The sequence below is a fragment of the Haplochromis burtoni genome, unplaced genomic scaffold (assembly GCF_018398535.1).
Source record: "Haplochromis burtoni strain Fernald_Lab_line unplaced genomic scaffold, NCSU_Asbu1 Contig_60, whole genome shotgun sequence".
In the NCBI taxonomy this organism is placed as follows: domain Eukaryota; kingdom Metazoa; phylum Chordata; class Actinopteri; order Cichliformes; family Cichlidae; genus Haplochromis; species Haplochromis burtoni.
This window is the reverse complement of record NW_024582421.1, coordinates 1,736,358-1,758,951: the sequence shown is the minus strand read 5'-3', so window position 1 is coordinate 1,758,951 and position 22,594 is coordinate 1,736,358. Positions and strand designations below refer to the sequence as shown.

General features: G+C 36.2%; 1 protein-coding gene across 25 annotated transcripts in view; it reads left to right on the top strand.

The window, feature by feature from the left end:
• cacna1db (calcium channel, voltage-dependent, L type, alpha 1D subunit, b) overlaps positions 1–22,594 on the top strand; it is a 98,849-nt gene that overhangs the window by 47,583 nt on the left and 28,672 nt on the right. For 7 of the 25 annotated variants that reach the window (XM_042221068.1, XM_042221063.1, XM_042221069.1 and 4 more), the window contains exons 6-24: positions 3,243–3,395; positions 4,700–4,896; positions 7,581–7,684; positions 8,037–8,206; positions 11,713–11,787; positions 13,941–14,028; positions 14,209–14,235; positions 14,547–14,707; positions 14,785–15,010; positions 15,954–16,161; positions 16,377–16,497; positions 16,592–16,706; positions 16,817–16,877; positions 16,984–17,044; positions 17,964–18,108; positions 18,246–18,375; positions 20,085–20,144; positions 20,233–20,292; positions 22,406–22,512. In XM_042221068.1, the coding sequence (XP_042077002.1) occupies positions 3,243–3,395; positions 4,700–4,896; positions 7,581–7,684; positions 8,037–8,206; positions 11,713–11,787; positions 13,941–14,028; positions 14,209–14,235; positions 14,547–14,707; positions 14,785–15,010; positions 15,954–16,161; positions 16,377–16,497; positions 16,592–16,706; positions 16,817–16,877; positions 16,984–17,044; positions 17,964–18,108; positions 18,246–18,375; positions 20,085–20,144; positions 20,233–20,292; positions 22,406–22,512 (2,269 nt within the window). The remainder of the gene's footprint in view (positions 1–3,242; positions 3,396–4,699; positions 4,897–7,580; positions 7,685–8,036; positions 8,207–11,712; positions 11,788–13,940; positions 14,029–14,208; positions 14,236–14,546; positions 14,708–14,784; positions 15,011–15,953; positions 16,162–16,376; positions 16,498–16,591; positions 16,707–16,816; positions 16,878–16,983; positions 17,045–17,963; positions 18,109–18,245; positions 18,376–20,084; positions 20,145–20,232; positions 20,293–22,405; positions 22,513–22,594) is intronic. The other 18 variants (XM_042221073.1, XM_042221071.1, XM_042221066.1 and 15 more) reach the window with 9 other exon arrangements.

The following is a 22,594-nucleotide window of genomic DNA, read 5'->3' as shown; positions in this document are numbered from 1 at the left end:
GGGCTGGAGCCTATTCCAGCTGTTACAGGGCGAGAGGTGGGGTACACAGCTGACAGAGCCTCAGAGCCTTTCATGTGCTGTTAGCATAAGTTAGCGTTTGCACTAGGGACATTTTCTTATTTCTTATTATAAGACACCTTTAACACATCTTCTTTTGTGCTTACCTAGCTTTGTCATCCAGTCTTATGAGTAGCCCAATTTTTCAGTGATTTCAAAGTTGTGTTTTATTACAATATGGAACTTATTGAATTAGGGGACCATGTATTTCACATTAACATTGTGTTGATATTTTCAGCCTGTTATGTTTTATTCAACCCAGTGTTTTGTGTGAAAAACACTTCTTTGCTGTCCCCAGGTTCTCTCTGTTATGTTATTAGATTTCTATTCCAGCTCAGCTGAATTGTCTCTGCAAAGACAGTCACTATGGCAACCTTAAAACACCCAAGTAAAGGGTATTTCAAGCAGCTGGAGTGTTTCTGGTCATTTGTCCTTGAGGCAAAACAGCAGTTCTCATATGTTTTAAATGCATTTGAAGGTAATTAACTGGCTTTTATTAGTCAGCATGGCCAAATATCAACTACTCTATGTTTTTCACTGCAAACAAAGGTGACAGGTAAACATGGGCAGGATGCAGTTGAGAAGTAGGACATGGTGACCCTGACCGAGTCTGTTGTTTCTGGTGTCGTTATCGCATCAGCATTTGTAATAAGAAGCCGTTAGAACTGCTATCAGATAATTATTTAAAATTCATTCAGTAATATTTAAATGCTTGTTTTTGATATAAAGCGCCTTGAGGCGACTGTTGTTGTGATTTGGCGCTATATAAATGAAATTGAATTGAATTGATATTGAATTAAAAGTTTTTAGTCATTCAGGATGGCAGGGATTATGCAGGAATAAATAAAACATCCTTAAGGAGTTTCACTGGATGCTTGTTAAAGTTTTTATGTAAGCAAGCAAGCTACCCAAAAATGTGTGATTATGCACTGAGATGTTGTAATCTTGATAGTATTGTTAACAAGGAAAAAAGAGCCATAAAATGAATCACAACATGCAGGAACGAGGTTTCTTATAGTAGCTGTATGAAAAGCACAAGACTAGCAAAAAAAAATAAAGATATGAAGATGAGCTGCAATCACAAAGTCAGTTACCCTACCATAGGTACTACATAGTACTTTGTAATATCACACAAATGATACATGTGTCTTTTGTCCTGTCTCCCTCCCCTCATGGCAGCAAACAGCTGCTCCTTCCTGAGACTGGTTCTGTTGGAGGGTTCTTCCTGTTAAATGGGAGCTTTTCCTTCCCACTGTCACCAAGTGCTTTCTCATAGGGGGGTCGTCTGATTGTTGAGCTTTTCTCTGAATTATTATAAGATTTTTATCTTACAATATAAAGGTGATATTAAGATGACTGTTGTTGTGATTTGGCTTTATATAAAATAAAAATGACTTGAACTGAAAATAAAAAGACCTTAAATTATATATTCTTTAGTCTTTATTTGGCTTATTGATCTCAATAATCCGCCTGTTTATGAAACAGCTCAAAACTTCTTTTAGTGGCCAAGGTAGGATGTGGGTAAAAGAATGATGGACTATTACAAAGTAGCAAGTGTATAAATTTTGATAAAGCACTATCTCACTGTCTCGCTAAGTGAAATATTCACTGTGTTGTATTAAACACTTTAAAATTAAATCACGGTGCTAGCAACACTAAAGCAGCATGACCTGTGCTTTGACTTGCTAACTTTACTGTCTGCTATACCCACTCCAAGCTTTTATTGACGTCCAGGCTGGGTCTACTGGAACATTTCTGTAGTCATTTCTGGAACTGTTATCACTAACTATTTAGTGAGGTTTTTGTTAGCTTGTGCTTTTGGGTTATTTGAGTATTGTATTCTTTCCACTGCCCTCCAAAGACACTTGACTGTTAGCAGTGCAAAGGTAGTTTACCAAAATAAAAATAAGGTGGTTGGTTAAACATTGGCTCTTAGAAGTTTGTGTAGGTCCTATCATATTACCCAGTTTCTTTATCATTCATTATATACTTTTTTCCTTCAGTATTTCTGTTTTCAGCACACATTTGACCTTAAATCAACACTTGCCCTAATGTGTCTACATTCTTTGAGTTGCCATAGCAACGTAGCATTTGCTAGGTCTGAGGAAAAAAGTACCTCTGGGACAGATGAAGATGCATTGAGCTCAAACGACATTTTCAGTTCTATACTGAAACTGAGTTTAACGTTTGTCTTGTATTTGCAGTCTGATTTAGCTGGGATGTTTCAACCCGTTAGCTAGTAAAGCAGAGGATAGTTTGCTAGCTTTCATTCCTATCCACTGATATAATTAGACTTTTGTAAGAAATTGTGCATTTTTACAAATGTGTACATTTGCACTAATGTGAATACAGTGTTTGTGTGCAAGTTTCTGTATACCTATGTATTGTATAGCAAAACATACAGTAGGTTGCCCATGTGCCAGTTGCTAGCTAAACAAACTTTGACTGGAAAAGTGATTTTTTTTTTTTTAAGCGTTTAGAGATTTTGTTCTGTAGCTGGTTATCAAAAAGAAATAAATGTAAACTTTTTTTTATTAATCCAATAAAGTCTTGATGGTTAAATACAGTTCCACCTTCTTAATAAATTTGCAGGCTTTGTATCTTTTTGGACTGTTTGTCAAACAAAACGATCACTAACCCCACATTAGGAACTTCATCTTTCATTATTTCTTGTATTTTATTTATTGAATATGCCTTAATACTGAGAAAATACTATAAGACAAATTGATAATGAAAATAAAAGTTATTTGCAGCTCTCACATTTATGTCTGTTTATTTTATATTTTCACGATAGATTCTTTTAAGAATATTTAGTGAATAATAGGAAGAGACTCATGTTCATTTAGATGCAATGTTGTGGTATCAGTACGGATTTCAGCTGATTACTTTTTACAGTGCCTTTTAACATCAAATGCCATGATTTACCATGTAAAGGGTTACCATTAGTGTTTGTTGGAGTCGTATTCATTATTTACAGTCTAATTAGGCCTTAATATTTTGGTCCTTTGTTTGCTTTCTTGCATAATCATTGTTATCATGGGCATTATATGATTGATAATCATATCATGGCTTGGCTAAATGATTGGGTAAATAATTTGTTTTTGTCTTTTTGCATCTGTCCCAATTCCCACAGAGTAAAACTGATGCTTCTTCTGACTGACTTTAGCTTCTTTATATTTTTGCAGGTTTACAGGTGGTTTTAAATTCCATTATTAAAGCCATGGTTCCCTTGCTTCACATCGCTCTGCTGGTCCTCTTTGTCATTATTATCTATGCCATCATTGGCCTGGAGCTTTTTATTGGCAAAATGCATGCCACCTGTTACATGACAGAAACAGGTAAGGTATCTTCCTTTCTTGTCTGCTACTACACGTCTGCTTCACTTTCTACAGACACCTGTTAAAAGAGGGATTTGTACTCCATAATGTAATGTAAACAGGCATACACGTCACCTTAGAACAGACTCAGGATTCAATCCCTGTCCCTGAAAATGAATGGACACATGTACCTATGTGAATGGTGACAAGCCACTGAAAACAGGGCAGCACAGCAGATGGTGGATTAAATCCAGTGATTAAATGACTAATATCTAGCTATTATGTAAACATGCTTGACCTTTGCTTTACCATTACTCTTTGATGTCAGTGTATCAGAAAAAAAGGGACATGTTGATGGACATTAGCACATATGTACACAAAGACACATACATAAAACCACAGTTATAGTCTAAAATGGCTGACTGACAGGATTGAAGCAGCTTAAGTAACAGGGATTTGCTACATTACGACAACTGTTATCGTGGCGTGTCACGCTCCCTCTCATACACCTTTCACTCTAATCTCGCCTTCTTTCTCTCCCTTTCTTGCTTTCATCTGTTCTGTTTGCCTGGTGACTTCAGGAGAAGCACAGTAGGGTAAAGTCGAGAGGTCGCGACAGAGCAGGATTGAATCTCGCTTTAATCAAAGCCACTGTGTGTTCACCAGCCCTGAAAAATAGCATTTAGCATGTGTTTTTTTTTAGGTTTTTGGATAGGTCAGAGGGACATGCATCCAAAAAAGGAAGAGGCCACATGTTTGAATTTGTGTGTGTAGAAGCACTGTGGTTATTTGATTAAAAAGGTGGAAAGTTTAACATGTGGACTAATCTACAGTGAGTGAACTGTAAGCGTGGGGTGCTGGGGCAAACTGTAATTAATGTCAGTGTGTAGCATAATTTTCTGCATTGCTCCTATGATGATGGAATAATGTCAGAATACTGAACAGTGCAATTTTAAAGTGTGACACAGAGGAATGCATGAATGGCTCTATGGATTCCTGATACCTATTTTATCATGGATATAGCTTAAACTTAACTTTATTATTATCTTTGCATGAAGTAATAATCCAATCATAATGTCAGAATCAAAGAAAATACAGTGATGGGGAACTCTTAAAAATAATGCTGGAGGAAAAAAACTCCACATTCTCGAAAATAGATAGATTGTAACACACTAAGAATGAAGATGTAACATGAAATTTAAACGTGGACAAAGAACATACGTGAAATGATGCGACAAATAATTGAACAAGTTTTGCCTGGATGATCTAAAGTCGCTTTCATGTTGTTTCCATGTTGATTTACCTGTTTGTCTTTGTATCTCCAGGTGCCCTCGCAGAGGAAGAGCCGGCGCCATGTGCAATATCAGGGCATGGGCGTCATTGCCTTCTCAATGGTACAGTTTGCCGGGAGGGCTGGCAAGGCCCCAACAATGGCATCACCAACTTTGACAACTTTTTGTTTGCCATGCTCACTGTGTTCCAGTGCATCACCATGGAAGGCTGGACTGACGTTCTCTACTGGGTAAACCCAAATTTACAATGCTACTTGAAAATATAGTGCTGTGCAAAAGTCTTGAGCCACCCTGCATTTATTTATATGTTGTTTCCAGGGAGTCAGACTTTCTTGCAATTTTTTAAGTGGTCTTGAGCAATAGTTCTCCAGGATTTCTCATGGTGTAGGATGTTGACTTTGGATACCGGCTGCTTTTCCAGTCATTATTCAGTCCACTCTTTGTACCTGGCTATTTTCAGTAGAATGTTATTTGTGTTTTTTAAGCTACTTAATGCTGACCTATGAATCATTCATACATAAATAAAGACACATAACTTCCTGGAAGAACCAGTGTTGTGTTAACATATATAGACAACTAAGAGCCAATTTTAAATCTTATCTTTAGGGACTTTGTTACTAGCAGCCTATTGGGAAAAATGGTTTGTTTAGATTAATATACAAAAATACCAAATATTAGACAGTTTGACAGGCATAGTATTTGGAAAACAACAAAATGATTCCCAAAGTGCTATTAGCTGAAAACCTGGCATACATTGGCATGGTGTGTCTTGGTGAAACTGAACCGATCAACAGTATCTGAACGTCATGTTCTTAAGAACAGGAAACAATCCTGTCACAGGACCTGAGAGATGCATCTGGCCCTTCACTTGATCCATCTACTGTTCCATTACTTAAGAATGGGAAACTTATAGAAAAAGCTGAGGTAACCCAAGTTACACAAGAAGACTGAAAATCAGTAACATCTCTTATGAAGTGCAAAATAATCATCAATATGCACTGATGAGGTCAGGAAAGAGTGTCTACAGCCATTTGTAAAACATGGTGGAGGCTCTGTTATGGTTTGTGGATCTTGTCGAAATTGATGGAATTTTCAAGACAGAAAACTACAATCGGAGTTTTATGCAGGATGCAATTGCATCTGGAAAGCGTGCGACTGGAACTGGATTTTTTTTGTTTTAGCATGATAGTGATCCCAAACACACTGCAAATTCAATACAAGCATATCTGGATAGGAAAACACTATCAGTCATGGATCCCCAAAGCCCAAACCTCAACATTACTGAAACAGTGTTGGATCATCTTGACAGAGAACAGAAAAAAACGACAGGCAACATCCAACAAAGAGCTCTAAATGTCCTTCAAGGAGCCTGGAGAGCTATTCCTGCACACTAGTGAAATATATTACAAGAAAGCTGCCTAAGAGAGGTCAGGCGGCGTTGAAGAATAAAGATACCAAATACTGATTTCCAACTTTGTTAGAATTCCACAAACTCTATTTGTGCCTTATATCATGTATTTCTCAAAGTTTGCACATGTTTGAAGAAAATGCTGGCTCAGGAGATTTACACAGCACTGTATGTATAATATTAAAGTAATAATAAGTGTAATAGGATTATGCATGTTTTTTTTTAAACAAAGTTAATGTCATTTAAATTCCTTAAAAAAAGGAAAGTTGTTTTTTATAGCTCCTAACAAAAAAATGGGATTCGCATGACAAACTATTGTTATATAGACAATGGAGCTATTGCTTAACAATGGAACATTAGTTACAAATGTGACAAAAGCAGTAAGACACCATTCAGAACCATGGTTTTTCATGCAGGTTTGACCCCAGCAACACTTTTCCAAGCAAACTCATTTAAGCCTTTGTTTTTTTCTCTCTGTTTTGCAAATCCATGCTTTATGTGATTTTTTTGTTGTTGTTGTTATTTTCTAAAAAAGTTTTCACAGCTAGAGTGTGTAACCCATTTTTAAAGGCTAACCTGAAACCCCCGGCTTCATATTAACACAAATCACCAACAGCTTTTAATTAGCCAAAATACTCAGCACTGATGATGAGTTTTCCTCACAATACACCCACGCCCTTTTATTGATGGAGACCCTCATCTATGAAATAATGAACCTCTTCACCTCCTTCTCGTTCGTCTTCTCAGACTCTCTCTCTCTGTCCCACACACTTTCATGCATGTATGTGTTACCATGGCAATCCCATGCTAATACTGCTGTTAAAGTGGTGGAAGGAAGGAGATTCAGCAAACCTAAAAGATGGAAAAAGAGATCATGGCAGGATAGATACGGAGATGTATAAATTAAAACTGACCTTGAGCCTTTCGTACTGATATAAGCCAAGTATAACTGCTTCTTCGGGGTGGGCGGTTCTGCGGCTGGAGGCAGGCACATCAGTGGGATTTTTTTCTTTAACGGGAAAATGACTATCAAAATAGAAGTGTAAACTGTAAACATTTACACTGACTGAGCAAATAAAAGTGCCTACTGTGATGAGAGCTGTGTGAAATGTGATTATGAAAAAAGGGCAAACTTTTAGGTCCTGGTGTTGCCAGCAGCTCAGCTAAGAGGCACGTTGGATTTAGTGCGGTCATTTGGCACAGCCTCATTACTAACACTAATACAAGTACTCACTGTCATTCATAACTGACCCAGTTGTCTCTCACGTGGTTCCCTCTAGTGGTCACCCATCCTGCTGCAGTTTTAGCTGTAGTTGAGTGACAAACCTCTTTACTGCTTAAGGGATACTGTGGACTTTGCACCTCCATGAGTTAATGATTTTTTTAAAATTAGAATTCAGTTTTTATTTTGAATAATTTAATCTATGTAAGCTGTAAGAATAACATTGCCATGTCTGCATTTAGAGTTAATTCAGTTAAATGTTCCTATTATCTCTTTCTGTGTAGATGAATGATGCAATGGGCTTTGAGCTGCCGTGGGTCTACTTTGTCAGCCTCGTCATCTTTGGATCCTTCTTTGTTCTTAACCTGGTTTTGGGTGTGCTGAGTGGGTATGTTTCATGTTTCTGTTTTGAATTGTTGTTTTAATAAAATGCCCTGTTGTGGGTGCTGAGAGTCTACTTGAAAGGAACATGCAATTTACAGTATGCGTGTAATATATCTATAAAACATATTCATAGATGGGGTATTTTGCTCATTTTGGTAATAATAAAAAATGTGATGCTGCGTGTGAATTCCACAAATAAGTTTAACCCTGCACATTTAACAAATGATAAGAAATTGTTTGTTGAGGTTATTAAGTTATCAGTTTTAGTGCAGCCTTAGTTTTAAGACTGCAGAGCCCTCTCATTCTGTACAGTGTTACGGTGACCCACGTTTGACATTATGCTTTCCCCTCTATAGAGAGTTCTCCAAAGAGCGAGAAAAGGCCAAGGCTCGAGGTGATTTCCAGAAGCTGCGTGAGAAGCAGCAGTTAGAAGAAGACCTGAAGGGCTACTTGGACTGGATCACTCAGGCAGAGGACATCGACCCTGAGAACGAGGAGGAGGGAGATGAGGAGGGCAAGCGTAACCGTGAGTTACCTGGATTTAATGTTTTTTTTTTCTCTACTCTTGTCCAGCACTCTTGTCCAGCACTCTTGTCCAGCAGGCAAACAAAGAATGCAAACAGAACTGTGACTTACAAAGCCTTAACTTCTTCTGCCCTGAGATAATGCTGCTTATTTCTTTGCCACTAAAACTGTTACAAGAGGAAGGAGAGACGGTCAATCTGTTATGCATCTAACTGGCAGTTCTCATGATCCTTTGCTTACTTTGACTTGAATGCGGCTCATTGTGGGAACATGACGTTGTTTTGAGACAGCTGCTTCCTTGCAATAATTTCTGACTTGGCATTTGATTAGTACAGTAAGTGAGGGGTGACTGCTTCTGTTTATTTGTGTTGACAAGGAGCACAAGGACTGAATTAGAATGAGGAAGCTCAGGCAGGGATTGCTTGAAGCATCTAAGATTTCACTAAAAATTGTATGATAATGCACCGAATGCGATCTAATACATGAATGTAAATCTTTTGTGAGTTCCTACATTTCTGCAAACATACTGTATGACCTACAACAATGACTCCTGAAGCCCCTGGTGGGCCGCAAAGGTACTGCAAGTAGGCCTCAGTAATAACAGAAATTGATTAGTTTGAATACTCACAGGTTTGTACAGTTAAATTTTTATATACATGTATTTATTTATATAAAAAATGAATTTAATTTGGTAATAGGAGATAGCTAGTTTGTGATATTACTAATTTTTCTGACACAAATTAATCGATCTAGATAAGGTTGTTTATGTTTTTTGAACACAAATTTAAAGGAACTATATCGCTTCCTCTTGTGTTTTGATTAGATTTAAGATGGATGGGCCCGTTGGGATTTTCTGGTTCTTAAGTGGGCGGCAGCAGTCCTGACTTTGGGGATGGCTGACTTACAACATGATCATGACAAGAAAGCCTAGTGTAACAAATGTGGGAAGATCAGTGTTTTCAGCTGCTCTCAGTCATTCATAGCACAGCAGAGAATGATTAAGCTATGACAGCCTCATAATTCATTTAAGAAAATTAGAATAAAAAAACTTTGCTTTCAAATAGAAATGTGTTCTGCAACAATACGCTTCTTAACATCCACCTCCACCTCTGACACAGTTAAATACCTACATTTTTGCCTTTGTGTACGCAGTACGAATATCTCAGCCAGACATATTATGTGCCTTATAACCGCTGAATATTATCTTCCACATAATTAGTGTTAAATCACTACAGCAGTGAATCACAGCCTCTGAATTACCACCTACTTTTTCAGATACGTTCACTTATAACAGTTTTGACCATTCATGGGTCTCTCCAGCCAGTCAGAGTAAACACCAGCGTTAGTCTAATCCATAACAAATGAAATGGAATCCTTATTACATGGACGTAATGCTTATATTAGCGTTCAATTAATCCTCACATTTATATACAACTGGTGGTATAAACACCCATCTTTGGCATGCTGGAGGATTTTATCTATGAAATTATAACCACTGCAGCAGTGCAGTTTGTGTGCTGCACTACACTTTCACACATGCGTGTCGTGAAATTAAATCTCTAGAATTTTCTTTGATGTGTCTTCAGATTTTCACAGCGCTACACGTTCAATACCATGGCAAAAGCTGTGTGTTTTTCTTTGCTGTATTTCAATGTTTATATGGGTTGTAAATAAAAATGCATATAAATACTGTATTTTACTTTTATCTGGATTCCAAAAACTTAACTATTTCAGCTAATGTGATCTAACGCAACATATTGTGGATGGACTGTAACCATAATGTAATTCAGCTCCACGTTTGCCGTAATAAACAAGATTTTAACGTTGCTGGTTAGATTTGGTTACATTTGTAGACAATGTTACTTGGTTGCAGTAGCAATGACACAGAAAAAATACTGACAAGTAGTAACAAAAATATATTTTTCATTACAGGCACGCCCTGGAAAAATATTTAGCTGTAAGTTTTTCAGATTCAGAAAAAGCAGGAGTATCTGCGTAATTCTTAGATTTTAATAAAGAAGGCAAACAAAAAACAGGCAAACTTGATTTGCAGATTGACATTTGTATTCATGTGTATTTAGGCACTGTGACTGGTGGAGACGCCAGTATGAACAACTTGAACAGTTAGTTCTGGTTTCTGACATTTGCTGTATATGGAATAAGTCGAATGAGCCATTAAATAATCTAATCTAGTCCAAAGTTGATGAACAGGAGAAATTTGGGCTTTTTTTTTGCATATGACATAGCATCCTGCCATCAGAGAGAGATGAATTTCCTTAGTTGTTTTCTCTACCTTAAACATTTACCTTTTTTGTGTGTTTATTTAAGCATAGTATTTCTAATGTCTGGTATGAAAATCGGATGGCGCAGCGGCTCCGTGATTCTATTAACTGACAGTAGGAAGGCCATTTAAAATTATCTGTTGAATTCAGGATTTTTCTTTTGTTATTTTGCAACAAATGTTGGGACTGAAGCTTGTGTCATTAGTAATTATACCATAATCCATCTGGATGTGCAGGGAAAAAAATGTGGGCGTAACTGACATGAAAATACATCTGACCCGAATTACAGCTAGACTGCCTCGTAACCATTCACAGAGCAGTCAGTGCGAATGTACCTGTCAGTTTTTATGTTCACCAGTAGTTGCCTTGCTTTTAGCCCTGCTGTCGATGTTATAGATGACGACGGACTAACTTTACTTCCTTGCAGTGTGTGTGCGCCTTCTAAAAACTGTCTGTAGACTGCTGTTAATACCTGTTTCACCCTTCTCTTCCCTTCGTTTCTTTACATCATTTTCTCTCTTTACCCACAATTGTTCTCTTCTCTGCTTTCTTCTACTCTTTTCCAAAGTCGTGTTTAATGTTGATTGTTTCCAGTGTTACAGTGTATTATATAGTTACTCTGTCCAGAATTTACAGAGCTAATGTTACAGCGTGCAGTCTAACAGATAGTTGATTTTTATTGCTTTGTTTAATTTGTTTTTGCTTCATGTACTCAGCGGGACACTTTATAGTCATGGACAATCTTATGATGACACATTTAAAAAACGAATGTCCTTGACTGTCTTATTTATTTGCTGATATTAATACTAATACAAGTACATAATTTATGAGCTGATATATATCATAATTATGCCTTTATGTTCATCATGTTGTCTCTCTAAATGGTCTGATGTCTTCAAATCTACAAATTACTGTGAATTCCTCCTTATTTGGTCTTTTTACTCCTTACTGCCAGTCACTTTTGCCCAAGGAGCAATGATGAATTAATTATTACACACACAATTCAGGCATAAATAAATGTAGTTAGTGTATTATTATTAGTAGTTAATCCACTAAATATAATTCAAGAATGTCCTGTATACTTTTCTGGACACGGTAGCTGTGCCAGTAGCTTGTATTGCAGCTGTCTCTTGCTGTACGTTCCTCTCTCTCTTGTTGTGCTGTGTACTGACTCACTGCTTCCTCTGCTGTCTGGCTGTATGATCTGCATGTTGATAACACCAAGGGGTCACGCTGGCTGACCTTACTGAGAAGAAGAAAGGAAAGTTTGGCTGGTTCACTCAGTCCACAGAGACACAGGGTAAATGTGTGTGCGCGCAAGTGTCTGAAAGTCTGAATTTCCCCACACATCTTCACCAGGACGGTTCATCACCTGCATATGCTTTGCTTATGCTTTGTGTGTGCTCTCGTATTTTCTGATCCTTACCATCTTCAACACATACATGTTATTCTATTAATGCACTGGCATAACAGGACAGTCCAACTTCCAGTAAAATGCTTTAAAAATTTTGAATTTTACACCACATGAAAGGAAAGGAAAAAGAAAATGGAGTTTGACCCGTTTAGAGCAGTTTAGAGAAAAATTATATATTTTTATTTATCTGAAGAATTAGTAACACTGATATTCCTAATACCACCCACACACCACATTGAACATTGTTTTACATACATATGTGTGTGGGCGCATGTGAATGTAAGCCTAATTCACAATGCATACTTTAGTAAGTATAAAACCATCAAGATAACAACAATAAGCCTCACTTAAAATGATAAATATCCTGTGAAACTCTAAAAATATATGGCATTGCAAATAAATAATTTTATTAGTATATGCACCAACAAGCCTTAACTTTAAAATATATAACATAATTTAAAATGAGCTCCCTTAAAGTACTTAAAATGTAAATGTTGGCATTTTGTTGCCCAAAAATGTACTTACATGTATAATATGCGAGTGTTAAATGTCAGCAAAATTTATTTAGCTCATATTTACTGTATTGCCATGTAAGTATAGGGTATATTTATCTAATATTAATGTTGTTAGTTAATATTATAACTAGATTTTCAGTATTTTGGGTCAGAAGAAAAATACCTTAGCTACAAAATTATTAAAATTTAGTTCTAATCAACATCACCTATATGTTGTAAAATAAATTTTAAATTGAAGTTTTGTAAATAGTTATTTTAATGTTTACCATGAAAGTAAAACTGCCAAAAAAATACTTGTATATATTATAATGAGTAATAAATTAGTTATTACTCATTATTATTGTTAATAGTTATTTTTATTTTAATAGATTTAAGTGTATTTTTCTACAAAATAACTTTATTGTAATACATTGCTTATGTTATAATAGGTGATAAGAGAATCTAATTATTACTTTGATTTATTTACAAAGAATTATAGACATTAGTTTAAACTTTCCAATAACCATTAAGATATAACAGTTATCTAACAACACAGATAATTATCATACGCAACTGTAGAAACCAATTATTAGCACATTAGTGTACATTATGAATTACAATTTAATCTCTTAATAAACAATAACTTACCATTTTTTAATGATGACTGAGGGAAAACATAGAATTTTATCTAGGACTGCCACATGGTTTTCTCATCATCATTATCATAATAATGGCATCTTCATCATCATCATCATCATCATCATCATCATCATCATCATCATCATTTTGAGTCACGTTTTCAATTGCAACTATATTTTGTGCATGTACAATAAATGTGAATTCTAATGTGTATACGCATGACATACCTGGACAAGAATAATTGATGCATTTGACTGCAGTGTTCAGATGAACACTGCAGTCAATGTTATTTCAAACCTCACCATGGAAAATGGATTTCCAGTTCCAGTCCAATAAATAATAATCTATCAAATTTAGTTTGACTCTGGACTGGCAGCATGTATTCACTGTTACTAGATCTGTGCAAAAACCTTGAGCTTCATCTTTTTGCAGTGCTCACAAGCATTACAGCTGGTTTCACACTGTGAAACTACAACATCCAGGGGTCAAACTTTGTCAGGCAGTCACTCCAGCATTTTTATCTGACACTTGCAGATTTTGCTGTTTCATTTAAAAAAAAAATTTTTTTCTGGTGGTTTGGCTTGGCCTTCCTAATAAAAAAAAGAGATCAATGGAGTCCATGTTAAATAATCACAAGCTGAAATCTGAACTCAAAATTATAATCTATTGTTTTACTGTAACGACTGATTAGAGTGTTTATTTGGGCTTTGTTTGTTCAGATTTTAAAATAAGTCACATTTATTTTGAAGGATATTTTATCACTCGAGAACCAAGCCAAATCAAAAATGCATGGATATCAATAAGATAATCAGTCATAACATAACGGAAAGCCTGTGTAATAAACTTTTTTCCATTAACGTGTCTTTACGTGTGTGTATTTGTATGTGTGTGTGTGCGACATGACAGCGAGCATACCCACAAGTGAGACAGAATCAGTGACCACAGACAATCACAACGGAGAGGAAGACAAATCACCATGCTGTGGTCCACTGTGGTGAGTGCTGTATATGTTACTCAACACATTACACGTTTCACTCTAAAATTTTATTGACAGCTTAGGCTGTCTGGTAATTGACAGTCAGTAATATTAAAACTCGTTTGATTGGATTGCAGAGTGCACATTTGCACATGCTGTTACATTTAATTAAAAGTTGCTTCTTTTTATTCTCCCCAGTCAAAAAATTACTAAATCAAAGTGCAGGTTGGTACCCCGTTGTGGTGCTGCATGGTAGCTTTGTTCATCATTTACTGGACTTGTCTCATCTTGCATGGTTGATAATGGCATCATGTTTTATTTGTTCAGACAGCTGATGTTTTCATCTGTGTTTTTTTTCCCCTAAATGTAATCATTGTGTTTATGCACCTGAAACCTACCCTCTTTTCCTCCTAATCAACTTTTTCCCCTTTGGAATCATAATGAAGTTGCTTTTATTGTATTTCACCAATCAAATAATCCAATAAATAGCAATACAAAAAGCAAAAACCTAAACATATGACACTCATCGCCTACAGCCGTCAGTGGCGTCGATGGAACCGTTTCTGCCGCAGGAAGTGTCGCGCAGCTGTGAAATCGGTGACCTTTTATTGGCTCGTCATCATCTTGGTGTTCCTCAACACTCTTACTATCTCGTCTGAGCACTACAACCAGCCAGACTGGCTGACTGAAGTACAGGGTATGTGCTTTGCTCTGTTTCTTCCACGCTATCCTAAAACGTGCATTTAGACGTTTTTATCCCGCTTTTTTCTCCAGATGTTGCCAACAAAGTTCTTCTGGCCTTGTTCACCTTGGAGATGCTGGTGAAAATGTACAGCTTGGGATTGCAGGCCTACTTTGTATCCCTGTTTAACCGCTTTGACTGTTTCGTGGTGTGTGGCGGCATCGTAGAGACCATCCTGGTGGAGTTAGCGATCATGTCTCCTTTGGGTATCTCTGTATTGCGCTGCGTACGCCTCCTTCGAATCTTCAAAGTCACACGGTGAGCAATTCCCGCACTAATACTACTACTGACAATGACAATAATATTAATAATACTAATGTTTATATAGCACCTTTATTAACAAGGTTTGTGCTGAACTGAACATAAGTCAAAGAAAAAAAAAATAAAAGTCAAATTTTAAAAAGTCACACAAAAGATGAGAATTCAAAAGTGCATGAGGTCTATGAAATGTCCCCTAATTACATTTAAAAACATAACATTTAAATATATTATAATATATTCATATATAGGTTCCAGTGCCCCAGTGACCCTGAAAAATATAGGCAGAAGAGAATGGATACATGGATGAATAATAATCTATTTAATACAGGCATCAGACCAGCGAACCTCCACTGGCACAGCCTGTTACAGACATGACCAGTAATCCATCAATGGGAATGTCTGAGGTTTCTATTTAACACAGAGCAAAGACAAAACTATTAAATCTTAAAAAAAACAAAACAACAGAAAGTCATGTGATCTCTGGACGTACGATGTTTAAAACCCTGTCTTTTGATTCAAATATGGGGTTTTAAAATTTGTTTTTATATAATTTTTCATTTGGAGTGCATTGTAGTTTTTTTAAATTCCATTTTCGGACTTATACACGTGAGCTCAGAGTGCAACTAACGTAAGCAACATTTAATCTCTCACTGACAGAAAAAAAGCCTTTTATTTTGTATAAAATGTATCACTTGTATGAAGCTCAGAAAATAAGGAAGTGCTTTCTCCCCGATTATTGCCAAAAGTGATCTGTTACATGAGAACACGTGAAAGATCTCGCTGTAAATCTTTCACATAAGGCTGATGACACTTATTTCAAACAAACCGAAGGATTCAGGCATCCGTGAGCATATTAACTGACTACAGCATGTCTGATACCAGGTGGCTAAGTTGAGCGTATTGACAAGACATAATCCCTTATTGTTTGTTTCTTCCTCAGTCACTGGGCATCTCTCAGTAACCTGGTGGCCTCTCTCCTCAACTCCATGAAGTCCATCGCATCCCTGTTGCTGCTGCTTTTTCTCTTCATCATTATCTTTTCCCTGCTTGGCATGCAGCTTTTTGGGGGAAAGTTTAACTTTGATGAAACTGTGACTAAAAGAAGCACTTTCGATAACTTCCCCCAGGCCCTTCTCACTGTTTTCCAGGTATCTGTTTGATTTCATTGTTTCAGTCAAAATTAAAGCTCGCTGTGAGCTAATTCAATGCTAATCTGTCAAAGCGTCTGTTTGTTGAGGTGCGATTTGCAAGAATCACAACATCCAATCTAAGTGTCTGCAGTAAGACAATAAATACAGTTTAAATTATTGTCTGGGCAAACAGAATAATTTTGGCGTCCTCTGCTCTACATTGTGTTCACCAGATCTTGACAGGAGAAGACTGGAACACAGTAATGTATGATGGCATCATGGCATACGGTGGTCCTGCCTCCTCTGGAATGGTCGTCTGCATTTACTTCATCATCCTCTTCATTTGTGGAAACTGTATCCTACTGCCTGCGAAGTGTGCACACATCCGTGCGAAAAAGTTGTTTTTAATCGGGGTGTTTAGTGTTTTCTCTTTAACTCAAATGATCAGACATCCTGCTAAATGTTTTCTTGGCCATCGCCGTTGACAACCTGGCAGATGCAGAGAGCCTCAACACAGCGCAGAAAGAGGAGGAAGAGGCAAAGAAGAGGAAGAATAGTGCCAGGTGAAGCTGTTTAATATTTTATATTTGAAGGTCTAGTGTTGAAGTCTTTTGTCACAGTCACTTAAAAAAAAAAGCGTTGTAAATCAGACCTTTTCATCTGTGCCCAACAGGGATGCAAGCGCTGATAAGAAGAGATGTGACATAGCAGAAAGCAAAGATGGCGAGACCAAGGTAAAAAAAAATCAGGATTTACATTATATTATCAAACTGCAGACATGCATATGTTAAATGGCAGCACTGATTTTATTAAAATCTCTCTTAAACCTGAATGATGAAGGTGCCGCTGGAGGGCTTGCAAGAGGAAAACAAAGAGTTGTATCCTTCCAGTGAGTCTCCAGGTAAACTGACTTGTTTTAACTGAGCAATACACATACAGTATACACACACACACACACACACACACACACATATATATATATATATATATATATAAACAATATCTAATAATATTATTGTATAAATATATATATATATATATATATATATATATAAATATATACATATACATATATATATGATATATATATATATACATATACATATATATATATATACACATACATATATATATATACACATACATATATATATATATACATACATACATATATACATACATACATATATATATATACATACATACATAAATATATATACATACATACATATATATATATACATACATACACATATAATATATACATAAAAAAATATATATATATATATATAATAATATATATATAATACATACACATATACATACATACATACACATATACATACATACATACACATATATATACATACATACACATATACACACATACACATACACACAGAGACACTGTGAGCACTTTGAAGTCAAACACAACACAGCAGTTAGTGGAAGGGTGATTTGTTGATCAAATCAATTAAATAAACACTGCATTTTTGTACATATATTATTGTGCAGTAGATATATTACATGTTGAATGCCGGATTTTGAATCTTCAGTTCATAAGTGTATCTTCTGTATGCTGGGATTTACAGTTAAAAATAATCTTGTATGTGAATTTTAAGTGATCTTTTAACTGAAATTCTTCATAAGGCATGGCAATAAATTGTATAGTCAATGAAAAAATAGCAAAATGCGCAAAAATTAAAAGAAACATTTAAAAATTTGACTAAAACAAAACATTGGCACCCATGTAAATTTGACATGCTTTGAGGATTTTCATGCTAGGATCATATCAGAAGGACTGTTTTAATATTTTCCAGTGTGTGATGATGGTACCGACAATGACGAGCTCCCAGAAGTCCCGTCTGGGCCTCGGCCTCAGCGACTTTCTGAACTCACCATCAAAGAAAAGATTCCACCCATCCCCGAAGGCAGTGCCTTCTTCATTTTCAGCAGCACAAATCCGTGAGCCTCGTATATCAGACTTATCAACACATAGGAGCATTAACCAGTCTAACTGCTCAGTGTGACAGATGTATTTGTAGACACTAAAAGAGTTCAAGCAGTCCCTCTCTTTACTGCTTTCTACTCTCTTTTTGTAGGTTTCGTGTATTCTGCCATAAGCTGATCAACCATCAGATCTTCACCAACCTCATCCTGGTCTTCATCATGCTCAGCTCTGTCTCACTGGCTGCCGAAGACCCCATCCGCAACTTCTCCGCTCGCAATATCGTATGTAAACAACCAATGAGTGTGGAAACTGTTTCACTTTTTTACACGTCACAGTCGGAGTCCACCTGTAATTTTGTAAATTATGTATTACCACATTTCATTTACTACGTTCCATTTTAATCTCCTGGTGTTGAAAATGTGCATTAAACACCCATCATTAAAGTTATAAGTAAAACACATATTTTAACAAATCTAAAATTTTCCTTAAAAAATAACAAGTGACATATGAAATGACTGATTTGGCAATAACAAATTTTACAACTACTGCTATTTATTATTATGTTATTATGTTATTTAACCATGTCTGTTTCTCACACAATTCATAAGATATTCTTAAAAGATAATTCTAAATGTATTAAATTTGAGGAATTTTTGGCTCTGAAATTAAATACAGTTGGGTAAAAAATAAAGTTTTTAGAGGACTCTTGTTTACCTGAAACACTAAGTACAGCCTTACTGCTTACATAGGAATTAAGAGGGTAAGTAGCAGCAAGATGCTGCTAATCAAATGCACTTGATTAACTGTACATTAGCAAGTGTGAGCGCCTCTATAAAAGCAGAAGTTTTCTGGTCTGAAGCAATCAAGTGTGTCTAAACACAATCCCATAGTCTCTCCAGGGGTGAACGTTTCAGCAGATTCTCCCTAAATTCAAACTGAGCATGCTCAGAGAAACTACACAAAATCTGTACAGGCCTCAGGTAGCATGTTAAATGTTAAAGTTCATGACAGCACAATTAGAAAAAGACTGAACAGGTACGGCTTATTTGGAAAGGTTACCAGGAGGTTACTCATAACACATTGTTTTGGACCATTGTTTTGTTTTGACCAAAGTATTCAAGAGTCAAATGTGACATATGTCAGCTAAAGCTTTGTCGAGACTGGGTCATGCAACAGGACAGCGATCAAAGCACAGCAGCAGATCTATAACAGAATGCCTGCAAAAGAAGCGAATCAAAGTGTCGCGATGACCCAAAGTCCAGGCCTCATTTTAATTTAAATGTTGTGCCGGGACATTAAGACAGCTGTGCATCAAACCTCAAGAAACTGGAGCAGTGATGTAGTGATGTAGAGCAGAACAAAATTATTCCTCATGGTGATGTGACAGACTGGTAATCCAGTCATACAGGAAGCAGTTACTTCAAGTTATTGCAGTAAAGGTGGTTCAACAAGTCACTGAATGAAAGTGTGTACTTAGTTTTTCAGAGGTCTGCATGGAGTCCCATCAAAAATTTCTTTTTCACATGATTGTATCATCATGTTAAACTGCCCACGAGCTGTGATTACATACATTTTCAGTGCAGACTTTAGAAGCAGATAGTTCAGCAGGCTTCCCTTTGTGTCTGCAGCTACAGCATGTCACTGTAAGGAGTTTTAAATAGTCTGTTTGTGTTCACTCTGTACCAGTGCTGATTGCACTGGCACAACATGGCTTCTTCCAACACTAAAAAGAGACAATGGCCCAGCTTTGTTTGCATTCAGAATTTCAGAGAAGGAACATCACCGTTTCTTAACAAACAAGAATTTATTTGAGACTACGCACTAACGAGTGATTGGTCAGTTAAAGTATAACCTACTAAATGCTTGGCTACACTAGTATCTGTTTCATCTGTGTTTAAACTTTGCAGTATTTACAGCTAAAAGTATTTAATAAATCTCTCACTGTGCTGTTGTCTTGGAATGACTTGAACTTGTGCATTGCCTTTTTCAGATACTTGGTTATTTTGACTATGCTTTCACCGCAATCTTTACTGTTGAGATCCTGTTGAAGGTAAATGTCCTTTGCGTGCTGTGTTGTGCTGTGCTGAGTAGAGCTGTAGTAACCCTGCGCGCTTATGTCACTCTGATTGCTTCCTCAGATCCTAGGCTATGCAGACTATGTCTTCACTAGTATGTTTACATTTGAGATCTTTATTAAGGTAAACAATTCAAACCGTTGCGTTTGCTCAGCAACAACCCACCACTTCCAAGCTTGCTGCACACATTCTTCCTCTCGTCATTTTTGTCTCTATAGTCTGGTCAGAATGGCCGCCTGCTTGTCTTGTTCTCACAGCGCCGACATGTCAACGTGGAGCTTGTGCCTTTTCGGCAGAAATTTTTTTTGTCTGTCAGTCACTTTTCCATCACGGCCTACTTCCCCCTTTTAACCCTCGACAAGTTCATGGACCTTTGGCCCTCCAGAATACGACCACTTGTTTGGCTTTTCCCTAAAAAATTATGTTTTTACCATTTTTTTCTTTTTGGATTTTCCAAAAGATGACAAAAATGTATACTTTATTCACAGTTTTACAAAGGGATTGTTTTTAAAAGCACATCAGCAGATTAAAAAAAGCAGTAAACATTAGAGTCCCGTGTTTTAAACAATTCATTTCGTTTTATGTTTAATTACAATAACTAACAAAAATCCACCCAACGGGCAGTTTTTGCCAAGCCTGCAGCACTTTTCGCTTTGCTCACTTATGGGACAGACCTTATGTTATTTTATTTTGTTTTTCTGAATATCTTCGTTATACCACTGTACATAGTTAAATGACAAAAACTTGGTTAATTATTAAAACTTAACAGGAGAATGATGTATGTATGCATGTAACTAATACCGTACATATAACTATACATGTAATACATGTAAGTAATACATATACATATATATATATATATATATATGTATATGTGTGTGTATGTATGTATTTATGTATTCTTATTTTCCTTCTTCTCCTTTGCAAGCTACATAGAAACCCTGTCAGTTTTAAAGCTAACCTGTACATGTTTAACCTGAAAATGTAAACGTGACATGATTATTGATTTTTTTGGTCAATAATCTCAGTTTCAATTCACATCATAGGTGTGGATATAAATTTGCCCCGTGATCACTAAACCTCAAACTCCTGCCTCCATAGTACTTCCTTTATATTTTAAATGAATATGTATATCTACATAATGCAACACCCTAAAAACATTTTCAATTTTAAATAGAGCTTTACATTAAAATTAGCACTCTGCAATCAGAGTGGTAAGGGTTGCACAATTCTGATTGTCGTCAAAAATGTCCTCGCTTTTACTGGAGTGAATTGCTGTTTGTTCAGGTATATGTCTGAGATATTTAAGGACCTAATTTCAGAACTCTTCATTCAGTATTTAGAGGTGACTCAAACAAAACTCTGTCACATATACAGATACGCAGACCATTAAGTTACTTACATGGGACGTACTGAGAATGTAATATAATAGATTGAAATTAACATGATATATACAAAGATTTTAAATAACTAAACATCTATGAACATCTATAGTAATATATGTTCATAGATGTTAAGGAGGAGGTGGGTATGTGCATTCATATACTACAATCATTATAGTAGGATGTTTGTTAAGTCTGCTATATTTCAGACGGTAGATGAACTCAAACTAACACCAAGCTTTAAAATCACACTGTCTGATTGGACACTGTGAACACAGATAAGAAGCATTTTTTGGAAAACTGTTCTTCCAAATAAAAAGCTTGAAGAAATCCACAAATATCCTAAACAGTTTTATTATTTTTACATTCACAAATCAGTCTCTAACCTTTCCCCATTACTTGCTGCATGTCTGCACCAGAAAAGCTCATTTAAGCTTAAGCTTGAAAGTCCTTGTTTATGGTTCACTTTGTGGCTTAATCTGTACAGGAAATGAATGTAGTTTTAAAATGTTCCCCATGTCGTGTTAACATTTTGCAATGTCTGTACCTAATGTATCTATATGTACTGTATGTACCATCAATGTGTGTGTGCACGCGGTACTGCACATAAATGCATCCCTGACGTTTCTCATTTCAAATATGTTTTAAATATTGATTGAAACTTTTTCCTGTTAATTTAACTTACCAAGCTTGAGTGCTTTTGTTAATCCTTAGAATATAACAGAATATAACAGTTAGAATATAACAGATCATCTATAGCAAACAGTTATTATGCCTTTTGAGTCATATTGCTGCCTTGATCGAACCTCCTCCTTGATTAATGGCTAATCAACATGGTTCTCTCCTTTGTCCAGATGACAGCATTTGGAGCATTCCTTCATAAAGGGGCGTTCTGTAGAAACTACTTTAACCTATTAGACCTGCTGGTCGTTGGTGTGTCTCTGGTGTCTTTTGGCATTCAGTAAGTGTGATTGTCATCAAAAATTGAGCAACTATGTTCAGATGATTAGTTAAAAACTACCGTTTTCACACATGTACTATGT